General features: G+C 40.0%; 1 protein-coding gene across 2 annotated transcripts in view; it reads right to left on the reverse strand.

Moving 5' to 3' along the window:
• The window catches only part of astn2 (astrotactin 2), a 506,843-nt gene that overhangs the window by 351,439 nt on the left and 137,904 nt on the right, over positions 1-17,500 (reverse strand). For both annotated transcript variants that reach the window (XM_079606411.1, XM_079606410.1), the window contains exon 3: positions 3,532-3,928. In XM_079606411.1, the coding sequence (XP_079462537.1) occupies positions 3,532-3,928 (397 nt within the window). The remainder of the gene's footprint in view (positions 1-3,531; positions 3,929-17,500) is intronic.

A 17,500-nucleotide genomic window follows, 5' to 3' on the forward strand; every position in this document is an offset into this window, starting at 1 on the left:
TGAAGCTGTGAAAAGCACATAGCAGAGAGAGCCCCAGTCTGAGGGAGTCCAGTCCTCAACCATACAGTGTGGCGTGTCTAGTTATTGTTTAGTGGACAATAATTCATGTGGAGTGATTAACTGAAAGACTTCTTTATGAAAGCAGAAATATTGTCACTGTCATGAGGGGCCAACAAGATGACCAGACCACAACTTTACATTTTGCACCCCATGATATCAGATTTATATTTTGTGAAGAAAAAGTGTGGAGCTTGTCCATGCAAAACTCACCACCACCATAGTAGGGTTTCTGGGTTGTATGTCAGAACGGAGGCTCACTATTGGCCAGCATCACACGCATCACACACATGACCAGTGTCGGCCAATAGTGAGCCTGCGTTCTGACGTGAACTCACTCGGAGGAACACACAGCAGAAAATCAAGAGTTGAATAAAGTCCTTATTTTGTTTTTGTTTTGTTTTTTCACTCAGAAAATATTCTCGTCGCTTGATAAACTTAATGTTGAGCCGCTGTAGTCACTTGGACTATTTTAAAGATTGTCTTTACTAACTTTACAGAACAGAACAACAGAAGCCTATGGAGGAGTGAGCGCTCAGATTTAATCACAAATATCTTCATTTGTGTTCAGAAGATGAAGGAATGTCTGACAGGGAATAACATGAAGGAGAGTAATTACTGACAGAGTTTACATTTTTGGGTGAACTAACACTTTAACTTAAATAGGCCATATTATTCCCTTTTACAGTCTTTATTTTGTTTTTGGACTCTCCTAGAATAGGTTTTCAGGCTTGAATGTTAAAAAAAAAACTATTATTTTTACTAACTCTACTCAACCCGCCTCTTTATTCTGCATACAGTCTAAAAAATGCAATTTTGGGTCAAATATGGACAAACCCCAAACGTTTGGTTAAAAATGTAATTCAAAAATGTAACCAAACGGCTGGGTTTGTCCATATTTGACCCAAAATTAGGTTGAAACAACCCAGCATTTTTTAGAGTGAATGAATGATTTAAATGGGCAACATTGTGATGTGTACGCTCATATTATCTGAAATAATAATGCATGCTGGAGAGCTGTATCCGATACGGAAGTCCTGGAGCAAGTGTGGGCCTGACGCCAGGAAAATGTGCTTCATTATTTATTCAGGCCTCTACCTCCTTCTGTTTGTCAACATCACTCAGATGGATCCCCATCCTTCATCCACAGACACGCGCCAATATCAGCGCCATGGGCTCCAGACTGCAGGAGCCAATTAAACTGTGCCGCACACTTAAATAAAGTAAACAATAGATCTTATCCAAAACATTACGTTATAGACTACACTTTAATGCAAAAAGACAAATACAATCATCTTCCTTTACTAAAATTCTGTTGTATCCGCGGGTAATTAAAGACACGCTCAGTCAGACAAATCATTTTAGCTGGTCTTATGTTAATATACCAACATATTCAAAACCTGCTTTGCACATCGAAATATAATGATAACCACCATGATAATACAGGTTAATCAAAAGAATATAAAGTTGATCCGTAATGGCCTTTCTATAATCATCATGACTAATAAACACACACAGAGTCTTGCTTACACACAATCAGTAATGACCACAACGTGATAAATATTAGCTAAACAACATATACAAATAAACATTACGACTTCAATAAAATCAAATCAAATGTGAAGTCAGTGCTTTTATTTTTATTTTTTTTACCCTAAAATTATAAATGACAAAACATTTGAATTTTACAAAAAACATTTTATACATTTTACTGCACAAATTGTCGTGTTTCTCTAATAATTTCATACTTAAGACCAATATAGAGCTGAAGGCATTTCAGCAACATTGATCAATGTGACCTTTATACCACTTGCGATCTACTTAACATGAGGCTACATTTGTTGATTGAAGCACCCTCATCATCTTTAATCAGGTCTCAGTTCATTTTCATTTATTTTTCAATGACACTGAAGGCTCTCTTATGAATTACAGTGCATCAGGACTGTACTCACAACTAATGACTAAATCAAATGCAAAACACATCTAATCTACATTGTTAAGCAACTCATATGTCTCTGTTATTGACAAGTCAAAACGAGTATGCGAATGATTCTCGGAAACAGATAAATGTATAAACAAGATAAAAATGGTTTGCTTTACAGTAATAAATACATGTTTTGCTTTACCATCAAAAAAAAAAAATCACTGTAGGCTGATTGTCAATAGGATGGATGGATCTTGTTAAGTTCATATTGAATATATGTCTTGTAATCAGACACTTTGGCCTTGAGTGTTCTCTCATGGGAGCGCGATCTAACCAACTCATCAACTAAGAGTCATTCTCTCTCTCTCTCTCTCTCTCTCTCTCTCTCTCTCTCTCTCTCTCTCTCTCTCTCTCTCTCTCTCTCTCTCTCTCTCTCTCTCTCTCTCTCTCTCTCTCTCTCTCTCTCTCTCTCTCTCTCTCTCTCTCTCTCTCTCTCTCTCTCTCTCTCTCTCGCCTGGTTCTCTCAGTCTATGTCTTACAATGAATTCAGGTCAATGGCTATAATTAGCCTGCGGTTGGCAGGTGACTTCACATCAAACCCCCAGATGTGCTCAAATGTGCCACATCAGTGTCACTAGAAAGAGATGAGAGGGGAAAAAAAATACCCTTTCCCATCACAGCTATCATTAGCATGCTGAACAATGGAGAAAGCACTTTACCATCACTCAGAAGATAATATGAATTTTGATTTAATGTTCACCGGATACAGGTCTGAGTGTGGCTTCAAGGATTAAGAGTGAACTTTAACTGTGATGATGAAGGGATGCTACTCACCATACAAGCATGAGCATAATACTTTGAACACACCCTCGAAAATCATAAGAAAATGATAGGTTGACTGTAAAACTCAAGTTTCTAACTCCTTTCTACCGCCAACCCAAAAATCTGAATGTTGTTCCAGAGATTTCTGCTTGGACAATCATGTTAAGTGATGAATGTAATGGCAGATAAAACCTCACTGTTCTCCAAGAGAAACTTCAGGATAGCCTTACAAGCACTCTCTTTGCAATCAGATCCAGATATCTCAATGTCTACATGTATTCTCAGAATTGATCAGTTGGATCTAATCCTAACAAGCAATTTTGCATTTAAAAGACGTCTAATATTCGTCCAAACTCAGCCCAGACGTCTAGGCTAAAACCAGGCAAAATTTGGGCTGTCAGTGAAAATCTAATAGACGTCTAACCATAGCCCAAGAATAGACTAGTCATCAATTAGATAACATGTCAAAGAAATTAAACTAAACACTTGTATTCACTGTTGACTTTGCTTACTACTATACATGGTGGAATATCATAAACCTCGCATGTTATTTTGGCAAAAACGACATGCAACCAAACTCAAGGTTATTTTGGCTAGAAGTGGGTTACTCATAGCCACACTATACCGGGTCTATAGTTAACCTAGATGCTGAAATGAAGGCTATTGCTTCCTGGGATAGAAAACAGACAGTGCGGTTGACAGTGACACAGTGATGCTGAAGCTCTTACCTCTGTTATCCAGACTGTGTTTGTGGTTGGCTTCTCCCATCACTTTCCCCAGACTGTCCACGCTGTGTGTCCCCTGGCTGCAAAAATCATCTTCCAAATGTGCTTTCCCATCCAGCAGATGTCCCGGCTGCTCGTCCTCCTCGCAATCGCAGTCGTCGAGGATGGGCGTCTCGCGGATGGGCATGCCGATGACGGAGGTGTGCTGGAGGGGTCTGGGCCCTCGGAAGCTGTCCCGGCTCTGAGGACCCAGGAGAACTGAAGGGATGTAGTGAATCTCATGCGTGGCCTCGGTGCTGGCACTCTTCTGAGGCGCCCGGCGACGCCGGCACCAGCGCTGGCGGGTGTAGAGCACCAGCGTGAAGAGTAGGATGAGTAACAGAAGAGCAATCAGACCACCCTGTATGAGAATGAACCAGAGAGAAATGTCAGAAATCCAAATAATCACGGTCCAAACTAGTTTCCCATCGTGAACTAAAGCCGCGTTTCCACCGAAATTACCCGGAACAATTTGTCCCAGGAACTTTTTTCCCAGGAACTTTTTCGCCCCAGATCGGTTGCTTTTTGCGTTTACACCACGGTCTAAAGTACCGGGAAGATTATAACTGCGCGCGACGGCGCCTCCCAGTCTGCGACGGACAGAAATCAGTTTTGAGCGCCACTTTTATGATAACATGGAGTATGGAGGAGATTCAAACTGTGATGTATTGGTTTACTAACGAGGTAATTAACAAAACGGCAGAAAAGAGACGAGCACTGATACTAAAGCGTGTTCAGAAAGCTCGTAATGCTGTAAAATTAGACGATGCGGACATTGACCGTGAGATGGCTGGGACGAACGCGCAGAAAATTTCCTGTTACACAAATACGCTTAATAAAGCCTCAACCTCGTCGTCGGTCCAGCTGTGTGTTTTTTTTATTTATTAAATTCCATATTTGCAGAGAGACAACTCTTACTGCATGAAGCCACGAACCGCAATAGATTTTTTTTAAATGCCGGTTAAAATAGAATGCTGCGTGGAGTCATCCAATTAAAATGTGGCGTGAACACAACCAATCAGCATGTTCAGCCTACAAGTCCAAACCCCGAAAGTTCCTGAACTTTGAAAAAGTACTACCTCGCCAGCAGGGACTTTCGGAGGGGGAAATATTTACCAGGAACTTCATTTAGACCCTGATTCCTGCGGTGTAAACACACCGAGTACCAGCCCACAGTTCCTAGTTCCTGGGGAAAGTTCCCGCGGTGGAAACGCGGCTTATACTGAAGAATTAGTTGGAGCTAAATATGAACAAAACCAAAGAAATGTGTTGTGGGGCTAATACTGCACGTACATTTTTTAAGCCTTTGTTACTTAATGTATTCATTCATTTTTCATTCATTTTAGCTGACGCTTTTATCCAAAGCGACTTACAATTGCTATATATGTCAGAGGTCGCACGCCTCTGGAGCAACTAGGGGTTAAGTGTCTTGCTCAGGGACACATTGGTGTCTCACAGTGGATCCGAACCCGGGTCTCTCACACCAAAGGCATGTGTCTTATCCATTGCGCCATCACCACCCCTAATGTAGAGGAAGTTGGGCAGGTGTGATCTTTTAAATACTTGGGTCCCAGAGATTGACTCCCAGTTTAGATTTGATAAGCATTCAGAAAGTATTTTTTAAAAGGCTTATCAACGTCTAGGAAATTGAGGAGTTTTAATATTGAAAAGGACATTCTGATAGTTGAATCTGTGCATTGAATCTGTGCTCACTTTCAACATTGTATCCTGGTGCAACCCCTTTCTGTTAAATGCAAAAAGAGACTTTTAAGGATTATAAACATGGCTGGTAAAATGATTGGTTAGAAACAAGTAACTCTGTCTGATCTTTACACTGTGGCAGTAAAAAGGAAAGCCTCCGTTATTGTGACATTCTTCCCATCCCCTGTATAGTTCATTTCACATACTTCCATCTGGTAGATGATATAAAGTACCTTTGGTTAAAAAGGCCAAGTATTTATTTTATTTTATTATTATCTTAAATTTTTGTTTAGTGTTTGTCTCTTGTATTGCTTGTTGAGCCCTTGTCTAAAGACATGTTTCTACCCATGTGGGGATTTTGAATTTTGAATTGAATTGTGAAAGTACAACTGCTCAAGACTCAATGAGGAGACACTTAATTATTGAGACAATTAATTGGCATAGTCATTGACTGTACTTGTCTGGTTTCCAGTAATCCAGAAGACCTTGGATAAACCATTTCCTGGTTTAGTTGTGTTTGGTTAATATTAAAGCTGAACAGGATAGTATTTGTCACTGGGATGTCTCATAAATTATTTTGTTGGTCCTGGAACAACATTTCTGTCCTAATCCTATCCATTAATTTCCACTGAAATCAGAGGGCAGAAATAGGTTGACAAGAATGTTGTTGAAGACAAGCTTAGCCTTATATTTAAATCTAAATCTAATCACGTTTAGTAACAAGATTATCAATGTTCTACTGGGACAGAGGTGCCCAAATCCTGCTCCTGAAGTTTAGCTCCAACCCTACTAAAACACACCTGAACCAGTTATTGAGGAGGGCTAAAGGTGTGCAGACAGGTGTGTTGGTGGAGGATAGAGCTAAACTCTGCAGGGTGTTGACCTTTCAGAAGCAGGATTAGGCACCCCTGTGTTTGGACCAACAAGGACAGGGGATGCATAATTGGGCTCCAGGAGGGATAATTTCATGCAGAGTTTAGCTTCAACTTGCCCCAGCACACTTGCCTGGAGGTCTCTGGTAATCCTGAAGACCTTGTTTAGCTGGTTCAGGTGTGTTCGGTTAGGATTAAAGCTAAATGAGTGGCCCTTCAGGAGCAGGACTAGTCGCTTTCTGAACAAGGATGCTTTCTGAACTAAAGAAAGTCCCAATAAACTGATCTTCTTCACACCAGCACTTACTCTAGAGTGCATGTTGGCATTACCTGGATAAACCTGGTTTTTATGATCTCGTTTTGTCAGATTTTATGGTGATTTGACAATTGACATGCAAAACTGTTTTGGAAGTTTTCATTCAGATAAACAGGAGCTTGTATGATTAAAACAATAGCTGACCATAAAATGAACTGGCATGCTTTAAAAGGGGCTTTGCTAAGTCTCTCTTGACAATTAAGCAAGGGGCATAGAATTAAGCATGTATTTGGGTAAGCTTGAGTAATACATGATGCACGACCACAGACTTCAAACGTTGTTCATGTTTTTAGTATCTTGTAAGGAGCCATTGAGCTTTGCTTGCTACTTCTTCAGCTTGAGTGTCTGGCCTAAAGGTGCAATACACATAAAACAGCTGAAGATTAATTTCTCCATGGTTTGTCTCATTTCATGGCGTGTCAGGGACATCAAAGATTCCTTCTCTCTCTCTCTTGAGCCGTTTGTGTGTAATACTCTTAAATCTGCAGTTGTTCTTAAAGAGAGCGGTACTGAGCTGACAGATAAAGTGAGCAGTGTAATATTTTTAATTGCCTTAAACATGAAACATTATTTGAAAGAATGAAACCAAATTATAAACAATACTGCATTCTGCTCTGTGCCATGCATTTTCATTAGACTTCCTCCCAAAAGCCACAGTGTGACATGGAAGTGCATATGAAATGTTCCTCACAGGATGATCTTTTCTTAATAATTACAAACCAGACTCATGACTCCACAAATGCCCCCAAGGGGCTGACAGGGTCCATCCAATGTCTAAATCCCTAACATTTACTCCTGGGGACCATTTGGCTCATTTTAAGACATTGAGAAATTCTGAAATGCTAAAGGAAAGAGATGTAGGACTTGTTTCTCACAAGGAACATCTAAGAAGCCAGAGAGTTCAGTAAAAGTCTTCCTTTTCCCAGCATTATTTTAATTGGAGAACAAAATCAAGATATCATAGAGGTCTCATTTGAGATTTTTCTATCCCATGAGAATGTACACTGCATTAATTCAACTATTTGAACCACGCAGCAGATCAGAGCAGAGGAAGCAAATGAGGATCCGACACTGACCTACTCAAGATGAATATTCAGCTACTGCTCTTCAAATATTTTGATATAATACTCCAGTACAGTTCATGCTAAAGGTACAGATTCAATACATTGTCACAAGTAGTGCATAAAGTGGCATCAATGACTACCACACACACACACACACACACACTGGTCTCGCGACTATCGCACGTGGCAGCCAGGATAAAAAACTGTGCTGTGTACCTTCCGCTCCCATCTAACCTCTTTTCTTCTCTCTGCAGAACGATATAAAATGACTAGAGTGGTGTTATTAATCTCAGAATTTTTAAATTCCATCTTCATGAGGAAAAACAAACCCCTCTCAAATTACAGCTCATGCACTGCCGGCTGTCCATAAATCATAGTGCTGTAGATGGGCATTTTCGATGGGAACAATGCAGCCCCGACCAAATGTGTTCATTAATCTCCAGCAGGAGCTCAGCCACTGAAAGTAAACTTCCCTCAAAGTTAAATGCAGAAAAATGAGAGAGGCTAAGCCATTCTTTAAACTTCCATGCACTCCTGGGAGTCTTTGTGCACACTGTCTGTTGTCTTAAGCTTGAAAACAATGGAGCAGGTTGGCAAATGTTATGAATGGAAATGTAAATGCTGCATCCTGATAAAAGAATCAAGCTGTCAGGAAACACCTACACCTTTTTAAAAAATATATGAACGAAGGAAGAGCAACTGTATTGCACAATAATGCTGACCAAATGGGACTTTTTATGTTGCCCAATTTAAAGTGAGCTTGAGACATCTATAACCTCATGGTCCTACCGTGAAAATTTGCGCCATTTGGTACCATGGTAAACCGTTGCATTCTTTGTTGTACTTTGGAGTACTAAGTAAAACAATGGCACGTGCAAATTGTATTACTATAACTGCACCATGTTACTACCACAACTTTGTGTAAGGGAGATTAATATCTTTAAACATCATGAGTGATGTTTTTCTGTTTTGTTTTTGTTTTTAATTCCACGCACCAGACATGTCATTACCCAGGCAAACATCTGGCCAAGAAACAAGAGGCCTCCAGACATCCAGTAATATTCTGTTTAAAAGATAATGATGAATAAACAAACCCAGAATGCATGACAGACTTCTGAGACCATCTGGCATATTAGTAATAACTTTTGAAGGTGTTCCATTGCACAGAACAAGCAGCTCAAACAATCAAATTACAGTCTGAGGACAACTCAGATAAAAGCAAAAAATAACAGAATATGAACAGAATGTAGTCTTAAAAGGTTAATATGTACTATGTCTTCTAAAAACACAATTTTCAACCTAGCCACTGAAGTATACTTCAAAACAATATCCACCTGGTGAATAATGAAGGTGATCTATCTAGTTCTCCAAATCTAGTTCTCATTAGTTTGTATTAATGAGACATTTACCAGAGTAAAGTGCCTCACAGTAGGGCATATAAAGTAAATCACACCTCCGGCAACATGGATGGCCAGTGAAAATCATCCCTGTCATCTGTTCACCGGGTGATCACAGCAGAGGAAGCCATGCCTTTAGGACAAACTCTAGGATAAAAACAACACAACACAGATGAACCTCACCCAGCACCTGCTTCTCTCTGTTCCTACCATCTGCGCCCAGCGAAAAATCCCAGAGCTGGCAACGTCGACGTCAACAGTAGAGGCACAGACTACATTTATCTCTCTGGCAAAAATCACATGAAACATACACAGACACGGGCATACAAAACACATGCCGCATAAGTAAAAGGACACATCTTGCGAGCTCATAATATGACAAAATCGAGTGAGCTGACTATGACTACAGCCAAGAAGGTTTTTCCAAACAGCATGCAGACCGATTATATTGGCCAAACTCAAAGGTAGAACTGCATAAAAAAAACATATAAGATGGCAGATAAAGCATGATACATTTTGATTAAAAAAAAAACATCCTTATAATATCGAAGAATGGTTCTCTAATTAAAAACTGTATCTTTAAAGCTATATGTTTATGCTATTTAGAGTATTGCAGTGTCAGTTTAGCAAAAATGCTGATGACAAACTCTATTGCAATCAACTGCAAGTCGAGTCAAAGGCTATACAACTGTAAAGACAGTTCACTCGTGTTGCTATGAATGGGAGAAACTGCAATACACAATATGGCGGCTCTAATAAAGCAAGTAAATAAAAGAACCAATCAGCACTTGGTAAATTCATTGCATCACTACAGCTACTTTTAGATGCCCCAGCCACAGAAACCTGAGTCACATGCTTAGGACTGCACATAATGTGAAAGTTCATGTCGGATTTTATTGCTGATCTGCAATATGCAGTTTTTGAGATTTCGGTTGTTTTTCATTGGTCTTGCATTCCTGAAATAGGCGTTGCAAATATGGCCGTGGAGCGAACTGACTTTCCTTAAAATGGACTTTGGTTGAGTGTCCTGTGCGCTTTGCGTGAACATACTACATATATTTGTCCAGCAAGGTTGAGGCTCCATTTTGATTGCGTTACTTTGACAGAAAGCAGCTGTCTATGTGGGTAGCTGACTAGGTTTTGGAACAGAGTTAAGGACAGAATGATACATGCAGACGTTCCAGCATCTGTTCAGTCTGGGACTCCTGGGGTGTTGGGATGTGGGTAGATGGGAAGCTCTGTTGCCCACAGGGATCTATGGGCAGCTCTGACATGCGAGCGAGCTTATTAGAGTCGGAGTGGACGCCTGTGCCGAGAGCTGCGTGCCGCCGTCTCTTCGCACAGTATGATGTTTAAGAGCCATGTGTTGTGCCAGCTGCCTCCTCCCACTTCAGTCCAAGTGCGGATCAGAGAGTCGGATACCCCGCCTGCCGTCGCTGTCTCTGTTTCCTCTCTTCTTCATTCCCTCCCAGGGGAGGGTTTTATTTGACCATAGAGGCTGTTTTCCTTGGGCTTTGAGACACTGTCTCTCAGACTGACAGATCTGAAGAGAGAGTGAGGAGAGGAACCCCAGTGATACTCAACCCAAGCTTTGTCCAATTATGTCCTTCAAAGAGCAGAAGAAACAAAGCTCTGTACCAAAACTAGAAATGCTGAGTTGATATGCTTCTCACAAGGTTTTGGAACAAAGCTGTCTTTGTTTGTGAGGCCATGATAATGCAGAATTATTGTTCATAATCAAACTAGATATTCTAAACATTTATCTTTTTAATTTTAAAAAAGCCATATTATGTCCCTTTACAACGTTTTTATGTTTTCATGCTTGAATGAAAAAAAAAAAAAAAAAAAAACTCCATATTCTCCATTGATGCGGTTCCTCTCTTCCCAGTCTGTCAGTAACGCTCTGTTTAGTCCCTGTCTCTATGAAGCCTCTCCTTCTAAAAAGCACACTGTGCTCTGATTGGTCGGCAGGAGCGTTGTTTTGTGATTGGTCAAGTGCTTCGAGCTTGTTCGGGAAATGTCCTGCCCCCCTTACCATAACTGTATGTTTTTTTCACACTAATGCAACCCTTTTTTGCTTTGAGTTTAAATTATTTAAACTAGGGATAAGATATTGTGAAGTGTTCGTTCCTGGAAGAAAACTCAAGACTACAATTGAGGCAGTTCAGAAACAGTTTATAATGATGTAAAGACTAACTCCTTTTCATTTAGCCTAAGAAAATTGAATAATAATCTTCCATGCAGGTGTCAGCGTGGCCTTTAGTAATGACTCAGGCTGTGTGTCCACCCCCTCCCGACACACACAGAGCACAATATGTCCAGTCGATCTGTCCACCCTCCCTCCACCCCTCACTCTCTCTATCGTTCTGTCTGCTGCTCGGCTCTGACGTTGCACATGGGGGAGATTTGTCCAGCAATTTGGCCGTCCCTTGGACTTGCGGCGGGGTATTAGTGAAGAGTTAGTGAGAGTCCCACAACACCCCAGAGACACGGACATCAGTCCGACAGATGTGACCTCATTACACACACTGGACAATAGGGAGGGAGAGTGAGCGTTAAAGGCTCAAGCTCACTACTAGAGAATAGAGTTCATAGTTTTCACAGTAATTTATTCCCATTATCCTTAATGTAATCAAGTTTACGGTAACAATAAACTTGATAAAAGAAGCATCACACTGGGATACATGGAGATGCTCTGCGGTAATGAAGAGTAATGAGTCACATGTCAAAGAGATTTCCGGGTATTGGATATTACAAATTACAAATTGGGGACTAGATATTTCCTGGATGCACTACAATGATGTCACATTTCTGTGAATCATTTAAAGAGGTATTCAGTTAGTAAGTAAGTAAGTAACATTTATTTTTACAGCACATTTTAACACAGTTTGCGCTGACCAAAGTGCTGTACATAGCGCAGTAGCTGAATAATACAAATAAAAAATAAAAATAAAATGAGTAATTACACTTTCAATCAGTTGTTCTATAGCTAGTGTTAGCGTCGCTTTTCTTTGTGTACTTCAAGCGCCAATACCACAGAGGTGTTAAATACTGCACTGCTGTCTACTAATGTGGATCAGCATGATTGCCAATGTAAATGACACTGATACTAGTGGAGGGAATGTGGTTGATTATTGGTCATCGATCATTTATCTCTCACCTAATAACCCGCCGTCTCAGTTATTTATGAGAGCTCGGATACATCTGAACAATTAAATCAGCTCTTACTCAAACTCCAAAAACTTTATCTGATGCTAAGCATCAATTATTTTTGACTGGAAGCACAATTGAATCTGAATTTGTCATGCCAGATGACACTGCAGGCATAAGAACACAGCACCTTTAAATATTCATGGAAATCGGAAACAAACGGGCCGGTGTTACGGTAATGGCTGCCATTTGGAAAACAGAGCTCTCTTTCTGTGATGCTGTTTTTCTCTGTCTTTAATGATGTCCCATGATGCACCCTGTTTGCATGGTAACCAAATATAATTGCCTGATAATCATGCATCACTGCATGCTCATTACAGTGGTAAATTAGCACTGGTGGGTGAAGTCGCTCACACCTTGTGGCACATTTCTTTAAATAAGCTCTTGTAAGAGAGAGAAATAGTTAACAGTTGCGGGAGTAAAGCCTCGCTGAGCTCTGCCCTTCTCGCTGACATTTTGAGATGGACTGTAATTACTGTGCCGGGCCTGCTATGAGTGGCAATAACGCAAGAGGTCAATCCGGCACTGAATTGTTTAGTCAGGCATCCCATGGCAAAAAGTAGATAATGTTGGGATTGTTATGGCATCAAAAGGCCTTAATAGTAACCTAAAATTACAGTGTGTTCTTCACTTGGTGAATGACAACCCATGACTGACAGAACAAACGTCTTAAATCCTCACGGATTTCCCTTCTTTTCAACAGCATATTTCTCTGCTAGTAACTATGGCAGAAATGCTTCCTTTTTTACTTTAAATGTCTGCCAGTGCTTCTGGCTAAACATTCACTGTATAGAAACATGGCAGCCTGGGAGAAAAATCTCGAAGCATTTCCCAAGAAGTCAGTGAGTTGGGCTCTCATCTGATAGCTACACCATTCGCCAAAGTCCTCATCTCACAAAACTCTGCCAGGCTCAGACATCCAACGGCTGTTGGACATCCCATGGAGAGAGAAAAAAAAAGTTCTGTCACAAATGCTTAGTCAGTCTCACAGAGCCACAGAGAGGAAAGTATACTAAAGGATTATCACTAAGCCAAAGTTCAAGTTTGCAGGTCCTTCTACAACAAGAATGTGTAAGTATAAGCTAGTGAGGGTTCACCAAGGGCACAACCAAGAGTCTCAAGACAAGTCCGAGCTTCTTTTTGACAATTACAGCCCTCCCATCTTGACAAGAACTTGACAGCACAACTCCCAAAACCTACTTATGCAAACAATGAACTGTAGTTTACAGCTGAAATGAACACTAGTGGCAGTAAAACACCAACAACTTGTATTCCTTTTCACTGTAATTATAATTACATGGCCATATTATTATGGGAGCTTGTTTCCACCACAGAATAAAACTATTTAAAAGATAATTGAAACTTTTTAAACTTGCAATTGCAAGAAATAAACTTGCAATTCTGACTTTTTTTCTCCACAATTGTGACTTTATATCATGCAATGCTGACTTTATATCTCCCAATTGTGTGTTATAAAGTCAGAATTGTGAAATATAAACATGCAATTTTGAGAAAAATATCACGCAATTCAGACTTCATAACACACAATTGTGACGTTATTTCACGTAATTCTGAAACAATAAGATTCCATTGATTATTGATTAATAAATACTTATTTTTGCACGGTTCTGAACAGTATGTTATGATCTCAAAAGACTGTAACCATCGTGCATGACTTGGAAACTAATACATTTTGCATCACATAAGCAGCTATTTTCTGCTGTAGTAAACTTGCTCTGAAGCTCATCTGATACAGCACTGCACTCGTGATGTGAAGCGCTCGGGTATGAGTCCCAAGTCACGAAAAAAGAGCACAAAGACTTGTAGAACCAGCTAAAATGGCATAGTTGCTTCATCAAATGTGTTTTTTTTATGTGCACATTTGTTTACTTTTTTTAGTAAGTAATTTGTCTGTTCAAACTACTTTTCTGGCACTGCCAGGGATATTTCCCTTTTGTATTTAACATCACCCCCTCTTCCCATGCTTGAGTGAACGTTATGGAGGCCTGGAAAGCCCACCCACTCCGGTGGAGAGACGCTCTGATAAAGCGGGGCTAATGGCTCTGAATTGGCTCTGGCGTCTAGAGATTCCCGGCAGCTAAGAGCTTTAAGAGTGCACAGATGTTGTCAGTTGACACCACAGTCATTAATGCATGGTCCTCGTGTCTACCGTCATTAGAGTTTTAGGGGGTAAAAAGAGTCTCCCACATAATCTGCACAGCATCTCAAGGCCTTTAAGTCGCCCAATTTGAATGAATCGATATGGCAACAGGAAACAATTTGGAAGGGGCTTTATAGGGTCTCGAATGCAAAGCAAGAATGGGAGTTGAAAACCACTGAGGGGAGCATTAGGGTTAATTAGATATGGAACTTATTTTGGCTAATCTTTTGGAGTCAGAGTTATGTAAAGGGGATTATGGGAGAGAACTTGTCTAGCAGGTAAAGCAAAGTAATTAAGACGTGAGACAATCTACAAAAAAGCCATTAGCGGGATCCTACGAATATCTGCAGAGCTTGTCAGAATCCTCGGAGAGCGAGGAGGTGCAACTATGTTAATGAGCAGATATAATGCTGAATTTCCTTAACAGGATTGAAGGTTAGAAACACTCTTCTTAATTTGACATCTGCCAATTACATGCAAAGCACCTATTACATTTTACTTGGTTCTTTGGGAAATGGCACCTTTTGAAGTGTCACACAAAAGCCAGACGTTGACTCGTGGCTTGAAGTCTGGCCCGCATTACATCATATCGTAGCAGAAAACCGCAGAATGGATGTCTAGTTTACTTGCTACTTAATGTCTCAAAACCCAATCTCTGAAGATCTGAAGCCACAAACCTGGCACACGTGGGCAAACCCATTGTTTAGTTCTTCCTCTCAAGTGCTTTTAAATGCCTTTCCCCAGTGGACTGATAAAAAGCCTGTACAGCCAGACTCTGAGAAATTGCATTGCAGTCGGGCAATCTGACTGGAGCTTATTTTCACAAGTCATTACCAGTGTTGTGTGCAATATGCATCAGACAGTAAACAGGCTGTTAGTGGTCAATGGCTGAGTGTTGTCTGTCTGTCTGCTGTCTATCGATCTATCTATCTAGTCTGGACAATTCACACAGTGTATATGCTTTCCTTTGGGGTGAATGAAGCCTTGTGTTGTGTCAATGTCATGCAAACCTCCATAGCATATGCACAGACTACAACACGTTATCTGCAGCATTATAGTACTTGAGACAGGACTGATACCTGAAGCAGACAAGACTCATCCGGTCAAGTACTACAACAACTGACAATCATACTATGAACTGAAAAAAACATTTCATAAATACTGCATAAGCCATCTACCACAACACTTGTTCCACTGAGGAGAATATATTAGAAGCTATGTGCTTCAGACATTATTGTTCGGAGAGAGACAGCTGCCCTCTTGACATTCTCTTTCGAGTTTTAAACAGTGCAAAACACACACACAAACTTTACCAATAAGGAACATCTGGGATAAACCACAAAATCAAAGCAGCTGAGTGTATTCTCCAGAGTGACACACAATGGCCTTGTGCATCAATCTCTCGTCGGAGAGCCGGATCGGGTCTCCAACCCTCCCACCAACAGTCCTGTCCATATGATCAATGTGGCCGGCGTTCATTTTTGTCACATTTTAATCTGTGGCGGAGCGCCGGGACAGGATTGCCTGTGTGCTGCCTATGGACATCAATTATAGAAGCCAGACAACAAGAGGAGGGCCGATTAATACTTTAGGCTCAAACATGGCTGGGTCTAAACAATAATATCATTAATGTGCTAATGTGAGCATTAAAATATGTTCAGACAGAGGTAAGCTAAACCTGACAAAACCTTCCATGCCTTCAAAAGGTAAAAGACAAATTAAAATACTAATTATATGGCACATCATTTTTATCTTAGAACTGAATTTGATCCATGTAAAACATAAAGATATAGTGCATATGACTCATCCCTTTCTGGCAATCTTGCACATATCATGCAAAAGTTGAACGTAACACAGACAAGGCAAGTAGGTAAGCTAAGGTAAGTAGGCTACTGTAATTTTCCCACATCAAATACACACATATTAGACCTGCACTGTTAATCGTTAAAAGATCTGGATTCAAACACCCACGTGATCTTATTCCTAAATTACAACGATTTGGCTCTCTCTATTAAACCTTTGACTATAGAATCACAGCGAAACAATTCAAATATGTATGAAACCACCGTTTTCAACCACACAATATCATGTTATCACATAAGTACTCAAAAAAGTACTCAAAAAAGTTTATAGTTCAGATATAAACACTGATGTCTACGGTAGCGAACAAAATAGAGCAAATTACCTTTTAAAAGCTTGAAATAAAGATTGTGTCATTACACCGTTACACCAGTAGTTGGCGACAAGTGGGTGTTAAAAAATATGTATTTGCAATTGAATCATTCGTTCAAGAGATTTGTTAAAATACACTGATGTATCCAGTGAAGAAACAAGTGAAGTCTTTATGAGTGAGTCATTGAATCATTCACTCAAGAGATTCATTCAAACACGCCGATTAATCCAGTGAAGAAACAAGTGAAGTCTTTATGAGTGAGTCATTGAATCATTCACTCAAGAGATTCATTCAAACACGCCGATTAATCCAGTGAAGAAACAAGTGAAGTCTTTATGAGTGAGTCATTGAATCATTCACTCAAGACATTCATTCAAAAACGCAGATTAATCCAGTGAAGAAACAAGTGAAGTCTTTATGAGTGAGTCATTGAATCATTCACTCAAGAGACTCATTCAAATCCGCTGATTACTGTAATCCAGTAATGAAACAAACGAAGTCATTATGAGTGAGTCATTGAATCATTCACTCAAAGAGGTTCATTCAAATCCGCTGATTAATCCAGTAATGAAACAACTGAAGTCTTTATGAGTGAGTCATTGAATCATTCATTCCAGAGATTTGTTCAAACACGCTGATTAATCCAGCGAAGAAACAAGAAGACTTTATGAGTGAGTCATTGAATCATTCATTCCAGAGATTTGTTCAAACACGCCGATTAATCCAGCGAAGAAACAAGTGAAGACTTTATGAGTGAGTCATTGAATCATTCACTCAAAGAGATTCATTCAAATCCGCTGATTAATCCAGTAATGAAACAAGTGAAGTCTTTATGAGTGAGTCATTGAATCATTCACTCAATTTTTTTTTTGATAATTCAAATGAATTACATTATTTTACAGTTTTTTTCAGTCGCTAACAAGCGTTTGTCCAGCCAGTTGTCACATTTTCAAAACTCTAAACACAATTAGCACAGCATCGGTCTTTTGTGGCCATACCATTCACACATTTCATGTCGTTTTCAAACAATATGCAGTCA

The sequence above is a fragment of the Phoxinus phoxinus genome, assembly GCF_949152265.1.
Source record: "Phoxinus phoxinus genome assembly, chromosome: 3".
In the NCBI taxonomy this organism is placed as follows: domain Eukaryota; kingdom Metazoa; phylum Chordata; class Actinopteri; order Cypriniformes; family Leuciscidae; genus Phoxinus; species Phoxinus phoxinus.